The sequence below is a fragment of the Maniola jurtina genome, chromosome Z (genome assembly GCF_905333055.1).
Source record: "Maniola jurtina chromosome Z, ilManJurt1.1, whole genome shotgun sequence".
In the NCBI taxonomy this organism is placed as follows: Eukaryota; Metazoa; Arthropoda; class Insecta; order Lepidoptera; family Nymphalidae; genus Maniola; species Maniola jurtina.
This window is the reverse complement of record NC_060058.1, coordinates 2,798,784-2,819,739: the sequence shown is the minus strand read 5'-3', so window position 1 is coordinate 2,819,739 and position 20,956 is coordinate 2,798,784. Positions and strand designations below refer to the sequence as shown.

At 39.4% G+C, this 20,956-nt stretch overlaps 1 protein-coding gene across 2 annotated transcripts in view; it reads left to right on the top strand.

Annotated features, from left to right (window-relative positions):
* The window catches only part of LOC123880347 (cGMP-inhibited 3',5'-cyclic phosphodiesterase B-like), a 122,165-nt gene extending 108,673 nt beyond the window's left edge, over positions 1-13,492 (top strand). Inside the window, exons 7-10 of one of the 2 annotated variants that reach the window (XM_045928442.1) lie at positions 3,975-4,215; positions 4,765-5,766; positions 6,604-6,896; positions 12,760-13,492. In XM_045928442.1, coding sequence (XP_045784398.1) covers positions 3,975-4,215; positions 4,765-5,766; positions 6,604-6,896; positions 12,760-12,801 — 1,578 coding nt within the window. In that variant the 3' untranslated portion in view covers positions 12,802-13,492. Of the gene's footprint in view, positions 1-3,974; positions 4,216-4,764; positions 5,767-6,603; positions 6,907-12,759 lie in introns of both variants that reach the window. The other variant, XM_045928443.1, reaches the window with a different exon arrangement.
* The last annotated feature ends 7,464 nt before the right edge of the window (positions 13,493-20,956 follow it).

Below are 20,956 nucleotides of genomic sequence, written 5' to 3'. Positions count from 1 at the left end.
GTAGGTAGGTACTATCGTTAATTAACATATCGCGAGTTTGCGATCGCGAAAAAAATTAAAACAAGTGAATGTTTGGTTTGTATGTGACGAATCGTTAAAAATTAAGTTAAATTCGGGTTAATTTTTTAACAATAATTATTTTAAATTTATTAAAATTCTTTCAAAGTTCAAACAAGTTAAGTTAGTTCAAACTGTCAAACAAGTTATATGAATACGCAGTTCGATACATAAGCAGAAAACTGAGTTATCAACTTTTTTATTTAAATATTTTGTGTGTGCTAACTCGTGGTGCATAACGTAAATATTATAAATTATAAACTATTTGCTGACATAAACGTATAGAACTCCGAAAAGTTAGAAGTGCGTGCCCGGCATCGAACCTACCTTATAGGTTTTATTGACAGATATAACAGACGGACAGACAAGCAGAGAACAAAGTAATCTTATAAGGGTTCCGTTTTTCCTTTTGAGGTACGGAACCCTAAAAATAAATTTTGATTGGCTGGCACTTTCTCACTCTTAGCTAAAATGCACGGTTTTAGTGTAAAAAAATAATGTTAGTAATTCGGCCACAAATTGGGGCCATATTTTCATAATAGTCACGTCACTTTCATCATACCATACAATATAGTAGTTAGCTCATTTGTGTACAATTTACAATACAATGTATGCCGAATGAAATTCGTTATGCCACTTGGCTTACAATTAGTGACGGAGCTCAACGCCTTCAATGTTTTCATTTATATTAAGTAATTGAAATTTGTCTCGGAAATCTATGCATACATTTACATATTTGCTAGGAGCTAATATTGGAATATTGCGCAGCGACGCTAGCTGTAATGTTAATATGTACCTATTTACTGACGCGGATATCCCGAATTTGTACTTACGAAAATCGTTTTTTATTTTTCTTCTACTTTTATAGACTAGCTGGTCCGCCACGACTTCATCGAGTGGAATTATGGAAATTCAATCTAAACATTTCATTTTGTACCGAAAGCTCAAATATGTACCACAGTACCAACAATTTGCATAAATATAGGTAAAAGTTACGCGCATTTACTTACAAACTTTCAACTTTTGGGCGGAATACAATAATCTTGACACACGCAATTCTTTATTTTTAACACAAAACTCAAACAGGTCCCAATTTTCAAGAATGTAGGCCTTTTTTTTTATTTAAAGAAAGAATTCTAAAAATGTTTAGGTACATAAATATTTAAATATGAAAATTACAAATCAAAAATATCATCTAAACCACTGTAACGAGGCATACAAGTTACAACCAGTTTCATACAAACCTTCATCCCCTATTTAACCCCCTTATGGATGGAATTTCCAAAAAAAAAAGAAGGACATATATTATTATATCGAAGAAGCGGTGATAGCCCAGTGGTAAAGACGTCGCTCGTCGGCCTCCTAGTCGGGAGGAGGGTCCGGGGTTCCATCCCAGTCTCGCCTTTCTAACTTTTCGAAATTATGTACGTTTTATTGCGTGGAAGAGTGACTATCATAACATACACACAAACAATCTTTCGCCTTTATAATATTAGATAGTGTGATAGATCGTCGCTTATTTTTTGTCTCCTAATATGAAAAACAACATAAAACTATTCAAATCTTCGCGTATCAGATAAGAGAATGCGTAGGTAATCTGAAAGTGTGCTATTAAGATGTTTATCAATCATTACTCACCCGGGAGTAATCTCAAATTGGGAAACTGGGTTATGCATACAGCGCAAACACGGTCAACTAGTTAACTAATCTATGCCTAGCCCCGCATGTATGTATGTTCAGGGGCGCCGACTCCGTGGGTGCTCGGGTGCTCCAGCACCCACGAGAGGTAAATAGTGGATGCCGAGCACCCACGACTATAAATATCTAAAATAATTCTCATCTTTTAACAAACGCGATCTAAATAATATACTTACCATACCTAAATAATTTTATATCAAAGTTAAAGACTTTTAATGAGATAAATGACGCGCAATTTTATTTATTTTGAATTGAATGTTTTAAAACAAAAGTATGTGTACAGTACTGAAATAAATAAAAAATATATCAGTAGCTAGGTATGCCATTAAAAGCTGGAGCAACCACGGGAATTTTAAAAACCCGGCGCCCCTGTGTATGTTAATCACTGCGATACTATGTCTTTACGACCACCGCAGAGCAACTAACTGCTAAGTCAGTGTCTTTACTTGGGGTAGACAGCAATGGGGAACTACCAGAGTAAACTAGAGTGAGGAAGCTCTCGGATTGATTTGAGTCGACACCTGTCAAATAGGTATTTGAGCACTAGGAGTGACGTGAAAGCAAAGATTTGAGAATATTATAACACTAGATGATGCTGTGACTTCGTTCCCGTGAATATCACATTTCACACTATCACACTTCACACTAATATTATAAAGGCGAAAGTTTGTGTGTGTGTGTGTATGTTTGTTACTCCTTCACGCAAAAACTACTGGACGGATTAAGAGTATCGGACGGATAAAGAGTAACAAACATCCATACATAACAAAGTTTCGCGTTTATAACATTAAATAAGTAGGATTTAAAACTCTACCACGCTGGTCGTGACGGCTCATGTCACACACCTTGTCGTTGACAGGTGAAACCTCGAGGTTTTGTTACGTGTTTCATAATTATTATCATGAATGTGGTGCCACTATACAGAAGGTTTGTGCCAAACAAAGTTAACGAACTGCGCTCAGAGTTTCTGTATAATATGTTTCAGAACTTTCAGATTATCAGATTTGCGTGTGGACATGACATCAAAACTACAAAACTAACACTGATAACCATCATCATGATCAACCCATCACCGGCACACTAATAAGCACGGGTCTCTTCTCAAGAAGTATTTAGGGCATAGTCCGCCATGTTGGCCTAGTGCGGATTGGTAGACTTCACACGCCTTTGAGTACATTATGGAGAACTCTAAGGCACGCAGGTTTCCTCACGATGTTTTCCTTGACTGTTAGAGCAAGTTCCCACTTTCCGGAATATATCTATTAACATCACTGATCACATAGATCTCCTAGGTCTCGACGTCTCGGCTAACATCAACTTCGGAAGATCCATCGAAGCCAAAGCCAAGACCGCCGCAAAAAAACTAGGCATTCTTAACAAGGTCAAGCAGTACTTCACGCCGCGCCAACTGATTACTTTGTATCAAGCACAAGTCAGGTCGTGCATGGAGTACTGCAGTCACTTCTGTGATGGCTCCGCAAAGTACCAACTAGCGGCTCTGGATGCCGTTGACCGTCGAGCTAGGAGACTTATAGGCGAAAACTCTCCTTTGTTGGCGAAACTTCAAAGTCTCGATCACCGCCGTAAGGTCGCCGGCTTATCGGTGTTTTATAGGATATATTTCGGAGAGTGTGCACAGGAACTTTTCGATCTTGTCCCACCTTCACCATTTTACCACCGAACCGCAAGACGTCGGGCGAGTTTCCATCCTTATGTCGTCGACGTTCCATCTACACGCACAAAACGTTTTGCGTCTTCATTCCTCATACGCATGGCTAAGGTTTGGAATACTCTTCCGCGATCTGTGTTTCCTACCAATTACAATCCGGGTATCTTTAAAACAAGAGTGAATAGGCACCTTCTAGGTAAACGCGTCCCATCTTAGACCACATCATCACTTTCCATCAGGTGTGATTGTGGTCAAGCGCTTACCTATAGTGAATAAAAAAGTGATATTTGCAAGTGAAAATGCAATAACTACGAAAAGTTGTAATTGCTTGCCCGGAATCGAACCCGGGACCTCCCATGTAGAAGGCCGACGTGTTTTTTTGAAATCAAAGAGATCTTAACTACTAGGCTATCACCGCATCTTTTTTTTTAATTATCAAAACAGGGAATATTCAGCAAGTCTGCTTTTGACAGCGATAAACCACTAAGGTTATGAATATGTCTGCAGCGTCCTTCTAAGCCCGTAACATCCAATCTTTGCATTGTTACAGACATACTTGGATACAAATACGCTCGACCTGAGGAAAAGCGACCACCGGCATCTGGTGCTGCAGATCGCTCTCAAGTGCGCAGACATCTCCAACCCGTGCAGACCCTGGGAGATCAGCAGGAAGTGGAGCCTCAAAGTGTGCGAGGAGTTCTTCCGCCAAGGGGACTACGAGCGGAAACTGAACTTGCCCGTCACAGCGCTCTGCGATCGTCATACCACCTCCATACCAAAGATCCAGACAGGTAAGTGCTGGAAACCAGCATAACCAGCTGGATCCCTTCGTGTGCTCTCCAACATCCACACTGATATTATAAAGAAGTAAAGATTATCGCGGCTGTACTCGTGGTTAGCCGACGTAAGCCCGACTAGTTTCGAACCCATCCAAGTTCTATCATACAGGAGTAGAGTAGAGGCGGAGTATCTAAAGTTTTCTAATCCACAAAAACTTACGGTGAAATAATTCAAAAGAATTATATAGAGTATTAAATAACATTAAATGATGATTATTACAAACACCTGCACCGGATAGAGCAGTTTCTGGAAGATTAATAGAACTGTTCCAAATTATATGCTGTATGTAGTAACATAAAAATATCAATATTAATTGAATCTCCAAATTGTTTCATGATATATAGTTTCCTCTCAATAATTGCCTTGTCGTCATTAGCGTACCAATATTTGAGTATTTATTGGCCATTACACTGTATTTCCTTTACGTTTGTGTCAGTTACTGCTGTCAATATATTATTTCGCACAAACTCAAAATAACGTAGATGCGTTGGTATTTCCAGGGTTCTTGAAATTCGTTGTGACTCCACTCATCACTGAATGGCACCGTTTCCTTCAAAACGATCTTTCCGCGCAAATGCTGGAGAACCTGTTGTACAATCAAAATAAATGGGAAACGTTGGTTGCTCAAGAGTTAGCTGAGGAGACTCGGACAGAGATATCCGACGCGGACCTGGTCGACGACGATCTGGAGTCAGGCACGAACATATCGGACAGCTCAGAATTACTGCTGCCGCTTCGGAGAGGTTCACTGAATCCGACTAGGCCCAACGGTCTAAAGGAACAGTTGCGTCGCTTTTCTGTTCCGCTCAATGTATTTCAAGATTCTCGATTTAAAGTCAAAAATAGAAGTCGAGACTCCTTGGCGTCCTCGCTACACAGGGAAATCCTTACCCCGATGGGCAGCGAACTTTCCATTCATTCCCAACTCAGGGTACGAGGTCACTGCAAACTCGACGAAGCGGCAGAGAAGCTTCTCAGCACGGAGAAATTGCTACCGGATTCTTCCATAGCGTCCATCACGACTCCGGTGCAAGCCACACGTCTCAGCACCGTACTCAAGCAGGGCGGATCGTGGAAACTGGTTCGCCAGCAGACGTTCCCGCCGCTCGAAACGGCCGCGCGAAGCCAATCGCTCACCTGCCGACCACTCTACATGAGCAACGAGGACGCCATCTACCCGTCCCGCTGCAGAACTGACTTTGCTATGACCTTGGGAACCGAGAGGATGGAACGCAAGATTAGCGATTCGTTCTGGAAGATTGAAACCGATAAGACTGAAAATGATGACGCTTCTGAAAATAATGTAGATGTAGCTCCTGATACTTGTGCCGCACACAAGGAGAATCTGAATCTCCCTACGGGGAGGCCCGCGCGAGGCATGCGGCGAGAATCCTTGCCGGTCGGCACCCAACTCCGGGACAACTTGTCTACCGTGCAGCTCAATACCTCCGACCAACTGCTTCGTCGTAGGAAATCTATGCCGACTGACGCTGCCATTTATAGTAAGCTTATTTTTATTAATTTGCTCGTTCCGACTTTGACTGCTTCATTGGTCTAGTGATTAACATTTTCGACTGCAATGATGATATCCTGGGTTTGGTTCGGCATCGGGTTTTTCTGCCTATACCTATATCTCTCGCGCAGATGGCTAGTTTCTGTGGAGATTGCCCACCGTATCCAAAATTCGATCGGGAGGACATTTCTATTACTTTTTACCGTTTGTATTGTTACGGGGCCATAAAAAACGGGTCAAATGCGAGTCGGACTCGCACACGATAGGTTCCGTAATATCGTATAAGATATAACACTATGTACTTTTAAATTTTTTAATTTGCACGGCGGTCATTTGAAAATTCGCCATCTTGGTTTTTTATTATTCGTTTTTGTAGCGGCAATAGAAATACACACTGAAAATTTCAACTCTCTACCTGTTATGGTTCATGAGATACAGCCCGCTGACAGACATACGGACGGACACGGGGCAACGAAGGCCCAGGCCTCATTGGGTTCCGTTGGTACGGAATCCTAAAAAGAGTAACGAGATGATTTTATTGTTACTCAGCTTTCGAATCACACTAATATTATAAAGGCGAAAGTTTGTATGTGAGTGTGTGTGTGTGTGTGTGTATGTTTGTTACTCCTTCACGCAAAAACTACTGGACGGATTGGGCTGAAATTTAGAATGGAGATATATTATACCCTGGATTAGCACATAGGCTACTTTTTATTCCGGAAAATCAAAGAGTTCCCACGGGAATTTTAAAAAACCTACATCCACGCGAACGAAGTCGCGGGCATCAGCTAGTTTTACATAATGTAATGTGTGTAACATTCAACAGCGCCAAAAGAGAAAAAGATGCGTGAAGTGGGCACAGCATTGCCACAACTGTTACGCCGCACGCTGTCCGGGAAGGACAGCTGGTCGCGCCGCCGCGGCTCCGCGCCCGCGCCCGTGGCAGCCTCCGAGCTGAGAGGCCTCGCCTCGCTCGGGGCTCTGCGCCACAGCGTGAACGGGGGCCGCAGGAAGCAGAGCCCGATGATCACCTGCCAACAGTGGCTGGCCAAGACGACGTACAACGTGCACGAGCGCACGTTCCAGCACTTCCCGCGCCGCAGCTCTCTGCCCGTTGAGGTGATTACAGGTGTTTATCGATGTGGTTTTTTTTCTCTTAGACTGTCCGCTTATCTAAAAGTGTTGCTTTGTAGTTTTAGTATTATTTAGTTTTAGTATTATTTAGTTTTAGTATTAATCGATTTTAAAAACGATCTATGAGCATACTAATCTGGATCTGTACAATAAATTGGTTTCTATTTTTAACCGACTCCCAAAAAAGGATGGAAGTTTTTTCTATGTATGTAACTTGTCCAAGATTTCTGAACCGATTTGAAGAAATTGTTTTTACTCATCAGAGGAAGATAAATTTCCATAACCAGTCACTGCATTAAGCATAAAAAGAAACTCAAAATAGACGCGTGGCGCTTCAACATAAGTGTCGAAATAAAAGTTTTTTACTTTGGAAGTTGATTTTTGAAAAGAATTTTTATTGTGATAAAATTGAATCAATGACCTTGTGGAGTTAATGATAACAAAGGAAGCACAATAATGCGTTCCAATCAATATCTGTCTGTTAAGAAGACGTGGAAAGAAATCTATTTCAATCCCAGGGAATGCTTAAACGTTTTTAAAAACGGACCAATACCTATATCTAAACAAACAAAAAAAACTAAATTAAAATCGGTTCATTCGTTTAGGCGCTACGAGGCCACAGGCAGATACACAGATACACACGTCAAACTTATAACACCCCTCTTTTTGGGTCGGGGGTTAAAAAGATAGAGATTTCGAAGAAACGTCTTATATATTTGTTAATCAAAGATAATTATTATTTGATTTTAAAAGACTTGTTTTTCTTGTACAAATTTAATTTGTAATTATGCTTTACAAAGCTTGCGGTGCATGCTTCTAATGAAATATTTTTATTTTGTCATTAAAAGACGCATGTGCCTTACTAATTAAACTTAAAACAGAGAAAAATGGTCCCGTAGCCATATCGCTTACATTTGTTTTGTTATGTTAGCACAAATTCACGGTTTTCGCATTTGTTTCTTTACTTGTGCTATAAGAGATTGTTACCTGCCGAATTTCATGATTCTAGGTTAAGGCTATCGTTGTCAACGATCCCCCGTCGATTTCCTACGTATGATATTATTGTTCTTATGTCTATCTGCCCTGGTTCGTGCATTCTCGGTTCCTAGATCGGTACATTTGTGATAACCAATTGAAATTGCTGTGATTGGCTGAATTTACCATGTTCTTGCTGCGACAGTGAGTTTGAGCCACTAGCGGAACAATGTTAGCCGGTCAGAAATGATTGCAATTAGTCAACCTGTTTGACGTCCGTGTTCTGTTTTCGATTACAAAAAAGAAAAAATTGTTGTTGCAATCATCAATTTTAGCAAATAGTGAAAGAGAGTCGGCCAATCAGAGGTCTCAACTACCGTCACACTTTCTGTCACACTATGGCAGTAGGCATACCGAGTAATGAAAACAATTTTTAAATTCTGTCTAGGAAGTAGTAGGGTTGCCACCTGCCTCTTTTTGATTTACAGGCTACCACCATCAAAAATACGGGGTTTAGATTTGAAGAAATTTGAAAATTTGAAGTATTTGAAGAAATAGACGGTGGTTCTCTCTGAAATGCATGGAAAGCCTATTTAGATATTTCAGTTTATTTGTAAGTTTTGTATTTTTTCTCTGTATGTTGCCGTGTCTTGATTGGTGAACTGTGTTTGCAATGTGGTTTTAAATAAAAGATTTATTTATTTAAATAGCTTTTAAAAACTCTTAGTTTTGTAAAGCAAAATGTTATACATTTCATGCATACAATCTTTTCATTTTAACTTAAAATTACATTTAATTTGTAATTCCACCTTCACAGTATCAATACTATGGCCGTAGCCAGGAATCGATTGCGGGAGAGGTTTTATCAGGGCCGGAACTGAATCCTGTCATGAGGAAAAAAACATTCGCTCAACTTTATGGGCTAATTACCTGGTTAGTGGAATTTCGCCTTTCAATTTGACAGTGAGATAAAATACAACAACAAAAAAGCGCGAGCGCAGTGAGCGTAAGTGTTTTTGGTTCAATACAGAAAAAATTAAAGTGAAAGGGAAACGAGTTTAGCCATAGCAAGATTATATTTTTAAAGCTTCCTATCCATACTAATATTACGAATACGACAGTATATCTATTTGCTTATCTATTTGTTACCCTTTCACGGCCCATCTTCTTTACCAAAATTTTGGTACTTACTATTCAGAGGTAACTTGCATCCCAGACATTTTTTTTAGGCGGCTTTTTAGCCCGGAAAATCCCCCACGGAATTTTTAAAAATCTAAATTCATGCAAACGAAATTGCGGGGTTTACACCAAGTAATACAAATTCAAAGCGCGAGTGAAGTGAGCGCGAAATGTTTGATATATTTCCAAAAAAAATTGGTAAGCAAATGTAAGAAATAGTGTAAGTATTATTTTAGGCTTAGGTTTTTGACGGCTTCCCAGGCGCAGTCGCCATTTCTAAATTTCTGGTCTGATGGGAGGCTTCGGTCATGGCTAGTTATATGGTTACTATGGCCCTAACGGCCAAGAAATTAGACTGCATCATCACTTACCACTAGAAAGGATTAAAGTCACGGGCTTACTTGTATAAAAAAAGGCTTACATCCTCAAACCAAGCCCCGCTGCCTTGGCTACGACCATGATCAATATCGAGTGGGTTTCGGCTACGCATAGCCGCAAAAGGAAAATATTCTTTCTACTGGTCATAACGTCAGTGTTTGATTTCGCCAGCCAGCTCCTGCTGAATTTGTAAAAAACCGGCCAAGTGCGAGTCAGACCCACGCACCGAGGGTTCCGTATTCGGGTATTTTTTCCGACATTTTACTCGAGAAATCAAAAACTGTTATGCATTAAAAAAATATGCATAAAAATAAATAAAAATCTGTTTTAGAATGAACAGGTAAAGCCCTTTCATATGATAACCCACTTGATATATGTAGTTATCTTACTTTGAAAATTGAAAATACTAATGTTTGTTCATGAGCACATGACAGACGGATAGAAGGACAGATGGACAGACGGACAGACAGAAAGACTGACAGACTGACAGACAACGGAGTGATCCTATAAGAGTTCTTTTTTGCTTTTGAGTTACGGAACCCTAAAAATATTTAGTTTTATTTGCCCCGTATTTTATTTTCATAATTACAGGTTTCTGTATCCTGAAATACGGGGTAACCAGTAAAATACGGGGCCTCTGGCAACCCTATTCGGAAAACACTGTCACATTCAAGTTAATGTCAAATATTTTGTTTTCAATTACAGAAAGCTGCATCAATCATTATTACAATATTTTCTTTGTTGTGATTGGCTGAATTTTTGAGTTTGAGCCAATAAACAGACTGTTTGCCAATTAAACGTCATAACAATATAAATGCCAGAAAGTTTAACCAAATAAAACAAACTTAATGAGAACCTAGTGAGAATGCAAACGGCACACAATTTATAATACATATTATGTTAGTCGTATATAATAGATATTATAGTAGTCGTTCACTTTGGTAATAGTCAGATTGTCATCAGTAAAATTGATATTGGTTGATGTATCGTAAATTATTGTTTCGGTGACAAATATTTTTATTATCTATTTATCTTTGAACAGAATGGAATAGAATGAAATGGAATGGAATACAATGATAAATTTTTATTCCTGTAAACTTTTAGGTAAACTTCAAAGTGTTTTTGGATGGTCAGAAAAATTTACCACTGGTTCGGAATGCCGTTCCTACGTTTTCTAGGGTTTCGTACCTCAAAATGAAAAACGGAACTCTTATAGGATCACTTTGTTGTCTATCTGTCTGTCTGTCGTGTGTGTCAAGAAAACCTCTAGGGTACCCGTTGACTCAAAACCATGAAATTTGGCAGGTAACCTAACTGCGTAATTTTGGGTAGTTTTTTTAATCGATAAAGAAAGTTTGCGACATTGTTCAATAAAAAATTTGGATTCCAACTCCTCAATCCTGATGTTGCAGGGGACCTGACTACTAAAGCTAATGGGATTTAAAAAGTGTCGATTATTAATTGATATTGAAGGTATCTATACCAAGTAAACACTTTGTCGTTGACCTCAACCCTGATGCTGTAAGAAAATGCATTCCTAAATCCTGGTGATCCCTCGGGATTTGAAAAGGATCATCCGTTTAAATATTCTTACGTGATACAGAAACAAGTTGCATCCCGGGGACGGGCTATTACGGAGAGGCAACTTTTGTTCTGGGAAATGAAAGGATCGGGATTTTTAAAAACCTAAATCCACGCGAGCGAAGCTGTGGGCATTAGCTAGTTGTAAATATATTTAAAAGCTACTATAAGATAATAGATAAGGTACTTATTTCCTTATATTTTTATTGTATGGCAGCGCGCGGTTTTAAATTATAAATTGCACGTCCTGTCCTTTTCTGTAATACATTTTTTTCTCAATATCTACCGCTTTATCTCATAGCAAGAGTCCGTAAGACATAATACAGTGAAAATAGGCAAAATATACAATTTTTGCAGTTTCCACGTCAGTACCTGTCGAGTTTTTCTAACAGTGTAAGCAGCAGAGCTGAGTTTACCATCAAGTGTTGATATATGGGTGTTCCATAGAAGCTTTGCATCTAACATTATACCGAGAAACACGGGGTTCTCCTTTATTTTCAACATATGATTATTTATCAATGAACTTATGTCATTTAAGGTCCTGGTATTGGGCAGTGTGAATTCAACACACTTAGATTTCTTTGCATTTGGAAGTAAATTGTTAGCAATAAATCAGAGAGTGACCTGTGATATGGCATTACATATAGTATACATTGTCAAAAATTATAATATTAAAGCTGTGCGTATTGCGTGAGGAATAGGTTGCAAGAGAGTTGCAACTTGCAGGGTTTGATGCATGCGCTATTGCCGGCAAACATGAGACATATTTTTATCTACAGGCAACGTCTGAGTAGGTAACGCATACGTCTAACGCAAGTTGAAATGTACCAGTGTATTTAGTTAGACCTATCGACAAGTGTGGAGTTGGGTGCAGTCTAAATGTGGCCCGTGTGTTTAGACTGTCAGTTTCTGTCAGTTTCACGTGTCGTCCCCCGCACTTCACCACCCCGCTTGCACAAATCGAGACAGCACGAAATTTTCAAGATTTCTGGGTGTAATTTCTGGTTTTCGTAGTTCCCACATAATTATAACAATATAAAATATATAACGATAATTTTTTTACTACATAATATTCATTAAATTTTCTAGGTCTGTGGTTTTTCCAAATTTCATTAAATTGCTCCATTGTCTAGAAAAACGAGCACAAAGTTGGGCCTTTTTTTAAACAAAAATACAAATCTTTGAGCCCCTGTAATTTTAAAACTACATATTATTAGAAAAATCTAAAACACCACAGACACAGATATTAGTTTCTAGACTATGTCTGCAAAATTTCATGGACTTTGGTTGCTTAATATTCAAATGAAATGGGAACTACGATTGTATGGAGTAAGTGACGGAGAGAGTCCTGTTAACGGGAAGTGCTTTATAGGTTTTGATTTCCTTAACGGGTCTTGACAGACAGACGCCGAAGTGATCCTATAAGGGTTCCCTTTTTCCTTTGGAGGTACGGAACTCTAATATAATAGCCTCAGACCTGAGCGTGTTTGGAACTTTCGTAGCTTTAGTTTCAAGTTAACGTAATTAATTATCACCACCATATCATCTTACAAATCTAACAGTTCTAACCATCAAAAAGAGTACAATAGTATCTACTTTGAATAAATGGTTTGACTTTTGACTTTTATAGTATTAGTATAGATAATAATAGGTGTCGCATCGCTTCTACTCTGCCGCAATGTGCAGTTCTAGCCTTATCTTTTGAAAAATCTTTCGTGCGTTTTTTTTTTTTCAGGTATATCGTCCCACTGAGTCGAAGAAACCAAGTGAACAGTAAGCGCGCAATGCTACTTTTGCACAAGAATTACGCTTTTGGCATAAGTTTTTTTTTTTATACTTTTACGCAACGTCTGCCATTCGTCAAAATTTTACTATATTACATGAATTTTAAACTTGACTGTACAATTGTACATAGAGGCACAGACTTAAGACAGACGGAATCCTGGAGCCATACTACATACGTATATGTAAGAGTTTAGTCAGTTTTGTTTGAGTCAACCTTTTTGCCATTCTATTATTATTGAAAATGGCAAATTCAACAATTGACAATCCAAAGTGTACAATAGTACCTATTTTGAATTAATTGTTTTGACTTTGAAATGGCTTCTCGAGATTGCTTCATTTATATCGTCCTGGCATCCGTCTATCTTTTTCGTTTAATTTGTAAAGAGGTCCTAGTGATGCTTTTCATGTAAGCTTAAAGATTTGCCTCATATGTAAACGGGTCACTTAGCTTTGGAACCCCAGGTTTTTTTTGCTGAATAAATCTTGCCGAATACGTAGTAGCACTTACACTGAATATGATATTCCCGTTCACACTGTTAAACTGTTTGTTTTTTACAGTAGTCTATACTCATCTATGCGGCACAACGTATTCGGTAATTTGTATCGTGCAAAAAATGTGCGGTGCTTACGTTGGCCATACGCGATCAAGTTTAACGTCAACTTTGTAGCGGACTTGAAGCGGCGTCCATTACAAACAAACAAACAAACAAATTGTTTATTGCAGCCAAAATTTTACAAAAGTTACAACTTATTCTAGACAAAATTACAACTAAAACAACTAAAATATAATTTAAAATAATTTAGTATAACCTAATAAAACTGACAAAACTAGCACAAATTATATTGTTGATCCACTGTCCCTAAACTCGGTAGAACCTGTATCTTAGGCGACAGTGCTCTCCTATACTAATTGAGTCATAGTTAATAGTTAATATGTCATACATAATTTACTTTTTTAATTTACATAAAATATTTCAATTTTTTATATTATTTTTGTATACAATACAAGGTGTGCGTGTAGTGTGTATGCGTGTGTGTGTAAGTGTGTGAGTGTGTATGTGTGTGCGTGTGTGTGTGTGTGCGTGAGTGCGTGTGCCTGTGTGAAAGTGTGTAAGTGTTATATATATTATATATGTAATACGTTTGAAATTGATATTTTATTAAGTATGTTACGTTTGAACTTCCAGCATTTTTTCAGTATCAGCGTACGTTTGTTTGAGTAGCCATTCTTTAACTCGTTTTTTACATTAAACTTGACGGTGAATAGCTGTCAGTGTGAATGACGTCATGCGCACTTGACGATGTATGGCTATCAGATGATAGGACGGCGCTTCAAGTCCGCTGCAAACTTGACGGTAAACTTAATCGTCTATGGTCAGCACGATCCTTGTGGTCGAGGTCTTATCTAATTTGAAAAGTTTTACTAGAGACTCTGTAAAGCCACGGTCAAATGTAGCGGGAAATCGCAAGAGGATAAATCCGCGCGGAATCAGCTAAATTTGACCCTGGCCTATAATTTGGGTAGTTGACTGGCATGCTAACGAAAATGTTCCAAAGTCAGTTCCGTGAAATCCTACAATGATTGTTTGATATTCATCCTCATTATAAGACTTAGGATGGGTACTTAGAGACTTGCACACGCCACGGTCTTTCGCCTTTCTGATTCCAGCGGCTCGTTGCAACTTGTTTGATGTCGTTTGTAGGGGGTCTATCAACGTTGCGCTTTCTGGTGGGAGGTTACCATTCTAGCACCATGGGACCCCAACGGTTATGGGTTTTTCAAACGACGTGCCCCGACCATTGCCATTTCAACTTCGTAAGTCGTTGAGCTATGTTGGTTACTCTGGTATCTCCTCGTTTCTGATTTGATCACGTAGAGAATCTCCAAGCATAGCTTTCTCCATCGCCCGCGGACTCTAAGCTTTCTTATGATGTCCATAGATAGCGATCATGTCTCGGATCTATGTATAATTAATCAATACACACACTGTTCGAATACTGAAATCCCATTTCAATAACTTGTAGTAGGTAATATTAATGTGAAAAACATTTTTGCGCGGCGCTTATTTGATTAAAAATAACTAATTAATTGATGGGACGGCGGGTCGGAATAACCATGTTTACTGAAAATTTTGTAACTTTTTCCTCCGCGTAAAAGGATAAATATTTTAGTTGGAGTAACAAATTAATTATGTTTTGTTAAACTTTGGAACAATGGAGCTATATTTCATAATTAATGACGATAGTAATTAATGTTAAATTTTAACATTCATTAGTAGATACAACATCTATTGATAAAAAGTGTTTTAATTAAATTAATAATTGTACAATGAAGTATAATCCTAATTAGTCTACATTTTTGTGTCTACTATTTTTTTTTTCTTTATTTATTCAGTTACAAGTTAGGCCTTGACTTTGAAACCATTTCTCATCTGGTAGTAAGTGATGATGCAGTCTAAGATGGAAGCGGACTAACCTGCAAGGAGTATGGCCGTTTTCATTAAACCCTTTTGGTATTCACACTGCATCGTATCGGATCGCTAAAAAGCTTGGCGGCATGGCTTTGTTGGTAGGGTAGGGTACCTAGCCACGGCCGAAGCCTCCCACCAGATAATATTTGATTTTTACGCAGTAATTCTATTGCCAATTTTAAGTTAGTATGTGCCCTACCCGTGGCGCTGAAAAATACATACGTCCACAACTTCAAAGTTGTCAGCGTGCTATGGAGCGAGCTATGTTAGGAGGCAAATTCAGTGACGAGAAAATCCGTTGGAGAACGAAAGTAACTTATACAATTTTGCTCAACGAATACGTAAGCTGAAGTGGCAGTGGGCAAGGCATGCCTGTCGCACAACTGGTGGTCGTTGGGGCAGCTGATCTAGAGTGATGATCGCGCACCAGCAAGTGCAGCGTGGGACTACCTCCAACCCGCTTGACTGGCAACCCTAAGTAGATAGCGGTAGCAGGTAGATGAGGAAGGCGAAGGACCGTCTTTGGTGGTGCGCTCTCAGGAAGGCCTATGCCCAGTAGTGGACTCAAACAGGCTGATTCAAGCGATTTGTTTGCAAAATGTGTCAGATATATTTAAGCTATTTCCATCTGCAACAAGTCACATTAGGCAAAATAAAAGAATTTCAAAATGTGGAACTTTTACATGTAACTTTGCTGTTAATTCTTTTTAAACCTAGCCATAATGTAACGTAACTTAAATAAAAAATTATGAATTATACGAGTTAAGTTAAGTTTTATACAAAATATTCTTAGGAAAAGGACTCCTTATATTATCCCTTTGACAATACGCGTTATTCTACAGTACGTTCAAATTGTCACAAAATTTCCAAAAAACTGCGCAATACTTCGATCAATAGTAATTATATTTTTCAATTGTTGTTTATTGAAATAAAACTAATACGCAAAATGAATTACTAGGTTTTGTATAACGCATATTTTCAAAAAGATACGTAATGTAGGAAGTACATTAAGATGTACAACAGTCAACTACCCTACATTGTGGTGCTGCCTTTGGCACAACTTTGCCAGTGTTGCCATCTCTATGGTTGAAGAGCTGGTCTCCCCAACCTGTATAACGCACATAATAAATTAGAACGCGTTATATACAATTATGAAGGAAAAATTACACAATTTTATTATTAAATTAATTTCTTTACCCATTTATAACGAAATGCTTCCTTCTGGTAGTATAGAAATAGCTAAGCTGTTTGTTGGCTTCTAGTACTCTACTATATTATGCATATACAAACAAACACAACAACTTTTAACGAAGTTAGCTTACCAAGAAGGCTAGAACTATGATTAACTATAAATACCGCTCCACTATCGTAGGAACCTACTCAGTTATGAGTTTTCATATACGATATTATACGAGAATATGATAGTTCTTGCCTTCTCGGTTTATGCTAACTTCATCAAAGGTAAGAAGTCATCTTTATTAGCGTCACTATGGAATCCTATCTTTGAATTATTCTGACAGGCACTTGACTAAGTTTTTTTTTTGTTTTTTTTTTTCATCGTTCATACTACCGGAAGGAACTCTTTATCTATGTTTTTTTAAATTGTTTTATTGACATTTACATAAATGACATCTCGTTAATTTCATTGACCTAGTACAAATTATTTCTAGACATGCGATGGTTTTAATGTTTTTTTTTTTGTTTTTGTTAAGTTTTATTTAGCTAAGTAATTGAGTAGGTATGCATTAATTTTAATTTTACTAACGTCTCATAGGTTTATTTTTTTTAATGACATTGAGTTATTAGTTAAGAGACCGAGGCAAAAATGTGGGGATCGAATATATCACAATCACAAAAAAAAAATCACAATTATATATTAATTTAAATAATCGGGGTTGTTAAAATACATGAAACATATATATTTGGTGAATGCTAAATTATTTTATAATTATGGAGTAGAGTCTCAGTAACTTTTAGTATTGGAAAAGTTATATAGTCATAGTTGTAAGCACTAATTGATAAGGTCTTATTTAAAACGCCCTTTTGGCTATAACGTAACGAGGTATATATTATTCGTGTTATATTACGGAATTCAGTATTACCGGTACTTTAAAAGTAAAATGTTGTCTGTCGATAAAGGACAGTTTGTGCCGATCTACGTTTTATTCATTGTAGTATTTTAAGAACATGTTATGTAAAGGCGATTTTTGTCGGCTATGAAAGCCTTTGCGCACGACAACGCGACTAGCGCATCAAGTTGCGACTGTCGCGTTTAAAATCCGCGTGGAAATGTCGCCGTGCGCAAATACCTTAATAAGTATATGAATGTATAAAGTCAGGCGTTTTAACGTTTCGCTGATTAATTACTATATCAAACAACTACTGCAAACGAATTTTTGTGAACTGGGGTCATATTTAAAATAAAGTAATAACCAATTTAACTGAATAGGTACACTGTTTCAGGTCATAGTAGTGGGTTTATTGGTCAAATAGTTTCTCAATGGATTGTATGAATAAATCATTGTTAATAAGACGAATGATGTTTCTTGTAAATTATTATCGTTGTAACACAGTTCAATGTCTACGAGTGTATTCCATATACATTATTGTGTATATAGATGTTTTTCCTCAAGCGCATTTTTCTTACAAGGTATTAAGGCAGAGCAGTATGTATAAATTTTTGAAATAGTTATCAATCCTATAGCGTAGGATATTGATATATCTAGCAACGTCTACCGAGGAATGTTCGAGCTTGTTTTTGGGCCTGAAAATGCTGAAATCGTTAGTTAAATTTAAAAAAACCGTCGCGTAATTTCAAAAAATCTTATCCTTGCACGTAGGAAATAATAAGTCTTGTACCTATGAAGTAGGTATTTCCTGATTCCATGTTATTACCCTATTCATTGCTAACAGGCAGGTTGGTTCCTGTTAACTTCACTGACACTGACTATTCTGTTGTTGCCAACACTGTTGTCAGTGAAATTAGAAGGAGGTGACAAACACATTTTTCAGACCTAAATATCGTTTTCCAGGCTTTTGTAGATCGTGGAGAGAGAATGGACTGTCTATATTGCTCAGTACCGTATCGTGGTTGAATAGTTGTTGAAAAAAAACCGATACTCGTGTTAAAATTTGTGTCCATTTGACGTCTATTTATTCATGAATGTCTTTAAGTGTTACCATGCTTAAAGGCCAGTTCACATTATCCCGGTAGCATTCCAATCCGGCTTTGTTGTCGTCTCAGCCAATCGATGTCTATTGTTGGAATTTCTTGTAAAGATTGGCACAGAATACGACCTTGTGTAGTACACATTACACGAGCGGATTTCCTCAAATGTTTTGGTCAAAACTTATAAAGATTACAAAAATCGAGTAGTTTGAAAAATTACTTAAATTCCGATGACGCCCATTCATCATCCATTTAGAGGAAAGTTGCTAAATCACGCAACTAGACTAATATGAACCGGCAATAATAGAATAATAATTCAAAATCCTTAGAACTTTATCAGTGTTTACTTATAGATGTTATCTGGTATGTTTAATGATAATAATTAAGTATAGATTTCATGTCGGTTATTTTGATCTTCGAACTGAAACAATCTATCTCCGTAACTAAATACACCTACTTGCCTTCAACACTCGCCGAGTCGAATCGTTTTTCATACTCAGTCGTTTCGGCTCGATTCGACTCAGCTCTTTGGACGGCAGGATTTATACGCACTAATTTTTTTTTAAATATTTTAAGACGTACCCCTTGAGTTGCGAGATCAATAATGATTTAAGATCTGGCACTAATTAGTTTTGCTAACACTGTGTTAAATATTAATATAATTAGGTCAACCAAATTGATGTTAACTCCACTACAACTTCTTCATGACCCCAGTATAAATCTATAGTTAGAGAATTGGTTATTGATGTTGTGGTAGCAAATCAAATGTCAGTACAAATTAAATGTATTTTACTCTAAAGCGCAAAACTTACTTAAATGGCAGCGGCCGTCAGGGCAGCGGCGAGCAGTTTCAGTTTCAAACCTCGTCACCAATGAAATAAATACATATTGAATGGCTGGAAAGGGTCGTGTGGTCGCTAGATGGCGCTGCGGGCCCTAGCACAAGCTTAACGCTTAGGTGGAGGGGAAAGGGGAATGTTAGTAATGATTAAAATAGAAACGTTTTTCCCCCGAAGGGTAAAAAACGTATATTTAGGTTTCAGCCGAAAGGCTTGACCCACTGTGAGATAACCCTTTAGAACATCAGCGCCATCTAGTAGTTCGTAACGACACAACCCGAGCATTGATTCGTATCGGCTCGAATATACAGCAGCTGCCTAGGAGAGGCCTTGTCGCGCTGACAAGACTCTTTAACGGTATACTCCGCACCGCCCACTTCCCGGACTCATGGAAGCTGGGGAAGGTGATCACCATCCCCAAACCAGGAAAGGACCGGCGTCTTCCAGGAAGCTATCGACCAATCACCCTCCTGCCGCACATCGCTAAGCTGTTCGAGCGTCTATTACTGCGAAGGCTCGCCCCGCACCTACGCCCGCGGGCCGAACAGTTCGGCTTTCGCAGAGACCACTCCACGACACTCCAGCTAGCGAGAGGACTAAACTTCATCGCCAGTGAGAAGAACAGAGGATACTGCACCGTCGGAGTCTTCCTCGACATCGAGAAGGCCTTCGACCGTGTGTGGCATGCAGGCCTCCTGGCGAAGCTCCTCTCGACCAACCTACCACCCGCGATCGTGCGGCTGGTAGCATCGTTCCTGGAGGGCAGGTCCTTCCGAGTATCCGTAGAAGGCGCGGACTCCCAGCCGCGCCCAATACGGGCAGGAGTACCGCAGGGCAGCTGCCTGTCCCCGTGTCTATACGCGGTGTACACGGATGACATCCCTACCCTCGCCGAACATCTGCGCGAGGGGGAGGAAGACGTGCTGTTATCGCTCTACGCCGACGACAGCGCGTATCTTGCGTCGTCGTACCACCAGATCGTCGCTATCAACCGACTACAACGTTTGTTGGACCTGCTGCCGGAGTGGCTGGATAAATGGAGAATGGCCGTCAACGTGGGGAAGACGGCCGCCATCCTGTTCGGTGCTCGGCAACCCTACCGTCAACTCCGTCTTCGAGGGCAGGACATAGAGTGGCAGACTTCGGTGCGCTACTTGGGCTGTCACATCGACGCCAACCTGCACATGGTTCCCATGGTGAACCACGCCGTTAACCAGGCATGTGCAGCTACGTCGATGCTGCGCCAGGTCCTCGCCTCAAACCTCTCACTGAAGACCAAGCTCCGAATCTACGGAGCCTATGTCCGCTCAAGGTTGACGTACGCGGCCCCAGCCTGGTACTCACTCTGTTCGGAGTACCAGAGACGCCGCCTACAGGTCCAGCAAAACAAGTGCCTGCGCCTAATCGTGGAAGCTCCGAGGTACGTGAGGAATGACGTCATCCATCGCGACCTCAAGACGCCCACCGTGGAGGAGTACGTCCGCACACTCGCGCGGCGCATGTTTGCGCGCGCGGACAACGGACCGTACGAACACCTCCACGGCATCGCTCCACTTATCCCTCGACCGCCGACCGGACGTCAACTACCTCGTGAGCTCCTGCGATCGCCATCCCCGGCGCGGCACGCAGCCGACCTAAGTGACGACGACTACGACGACGCAAGATCCA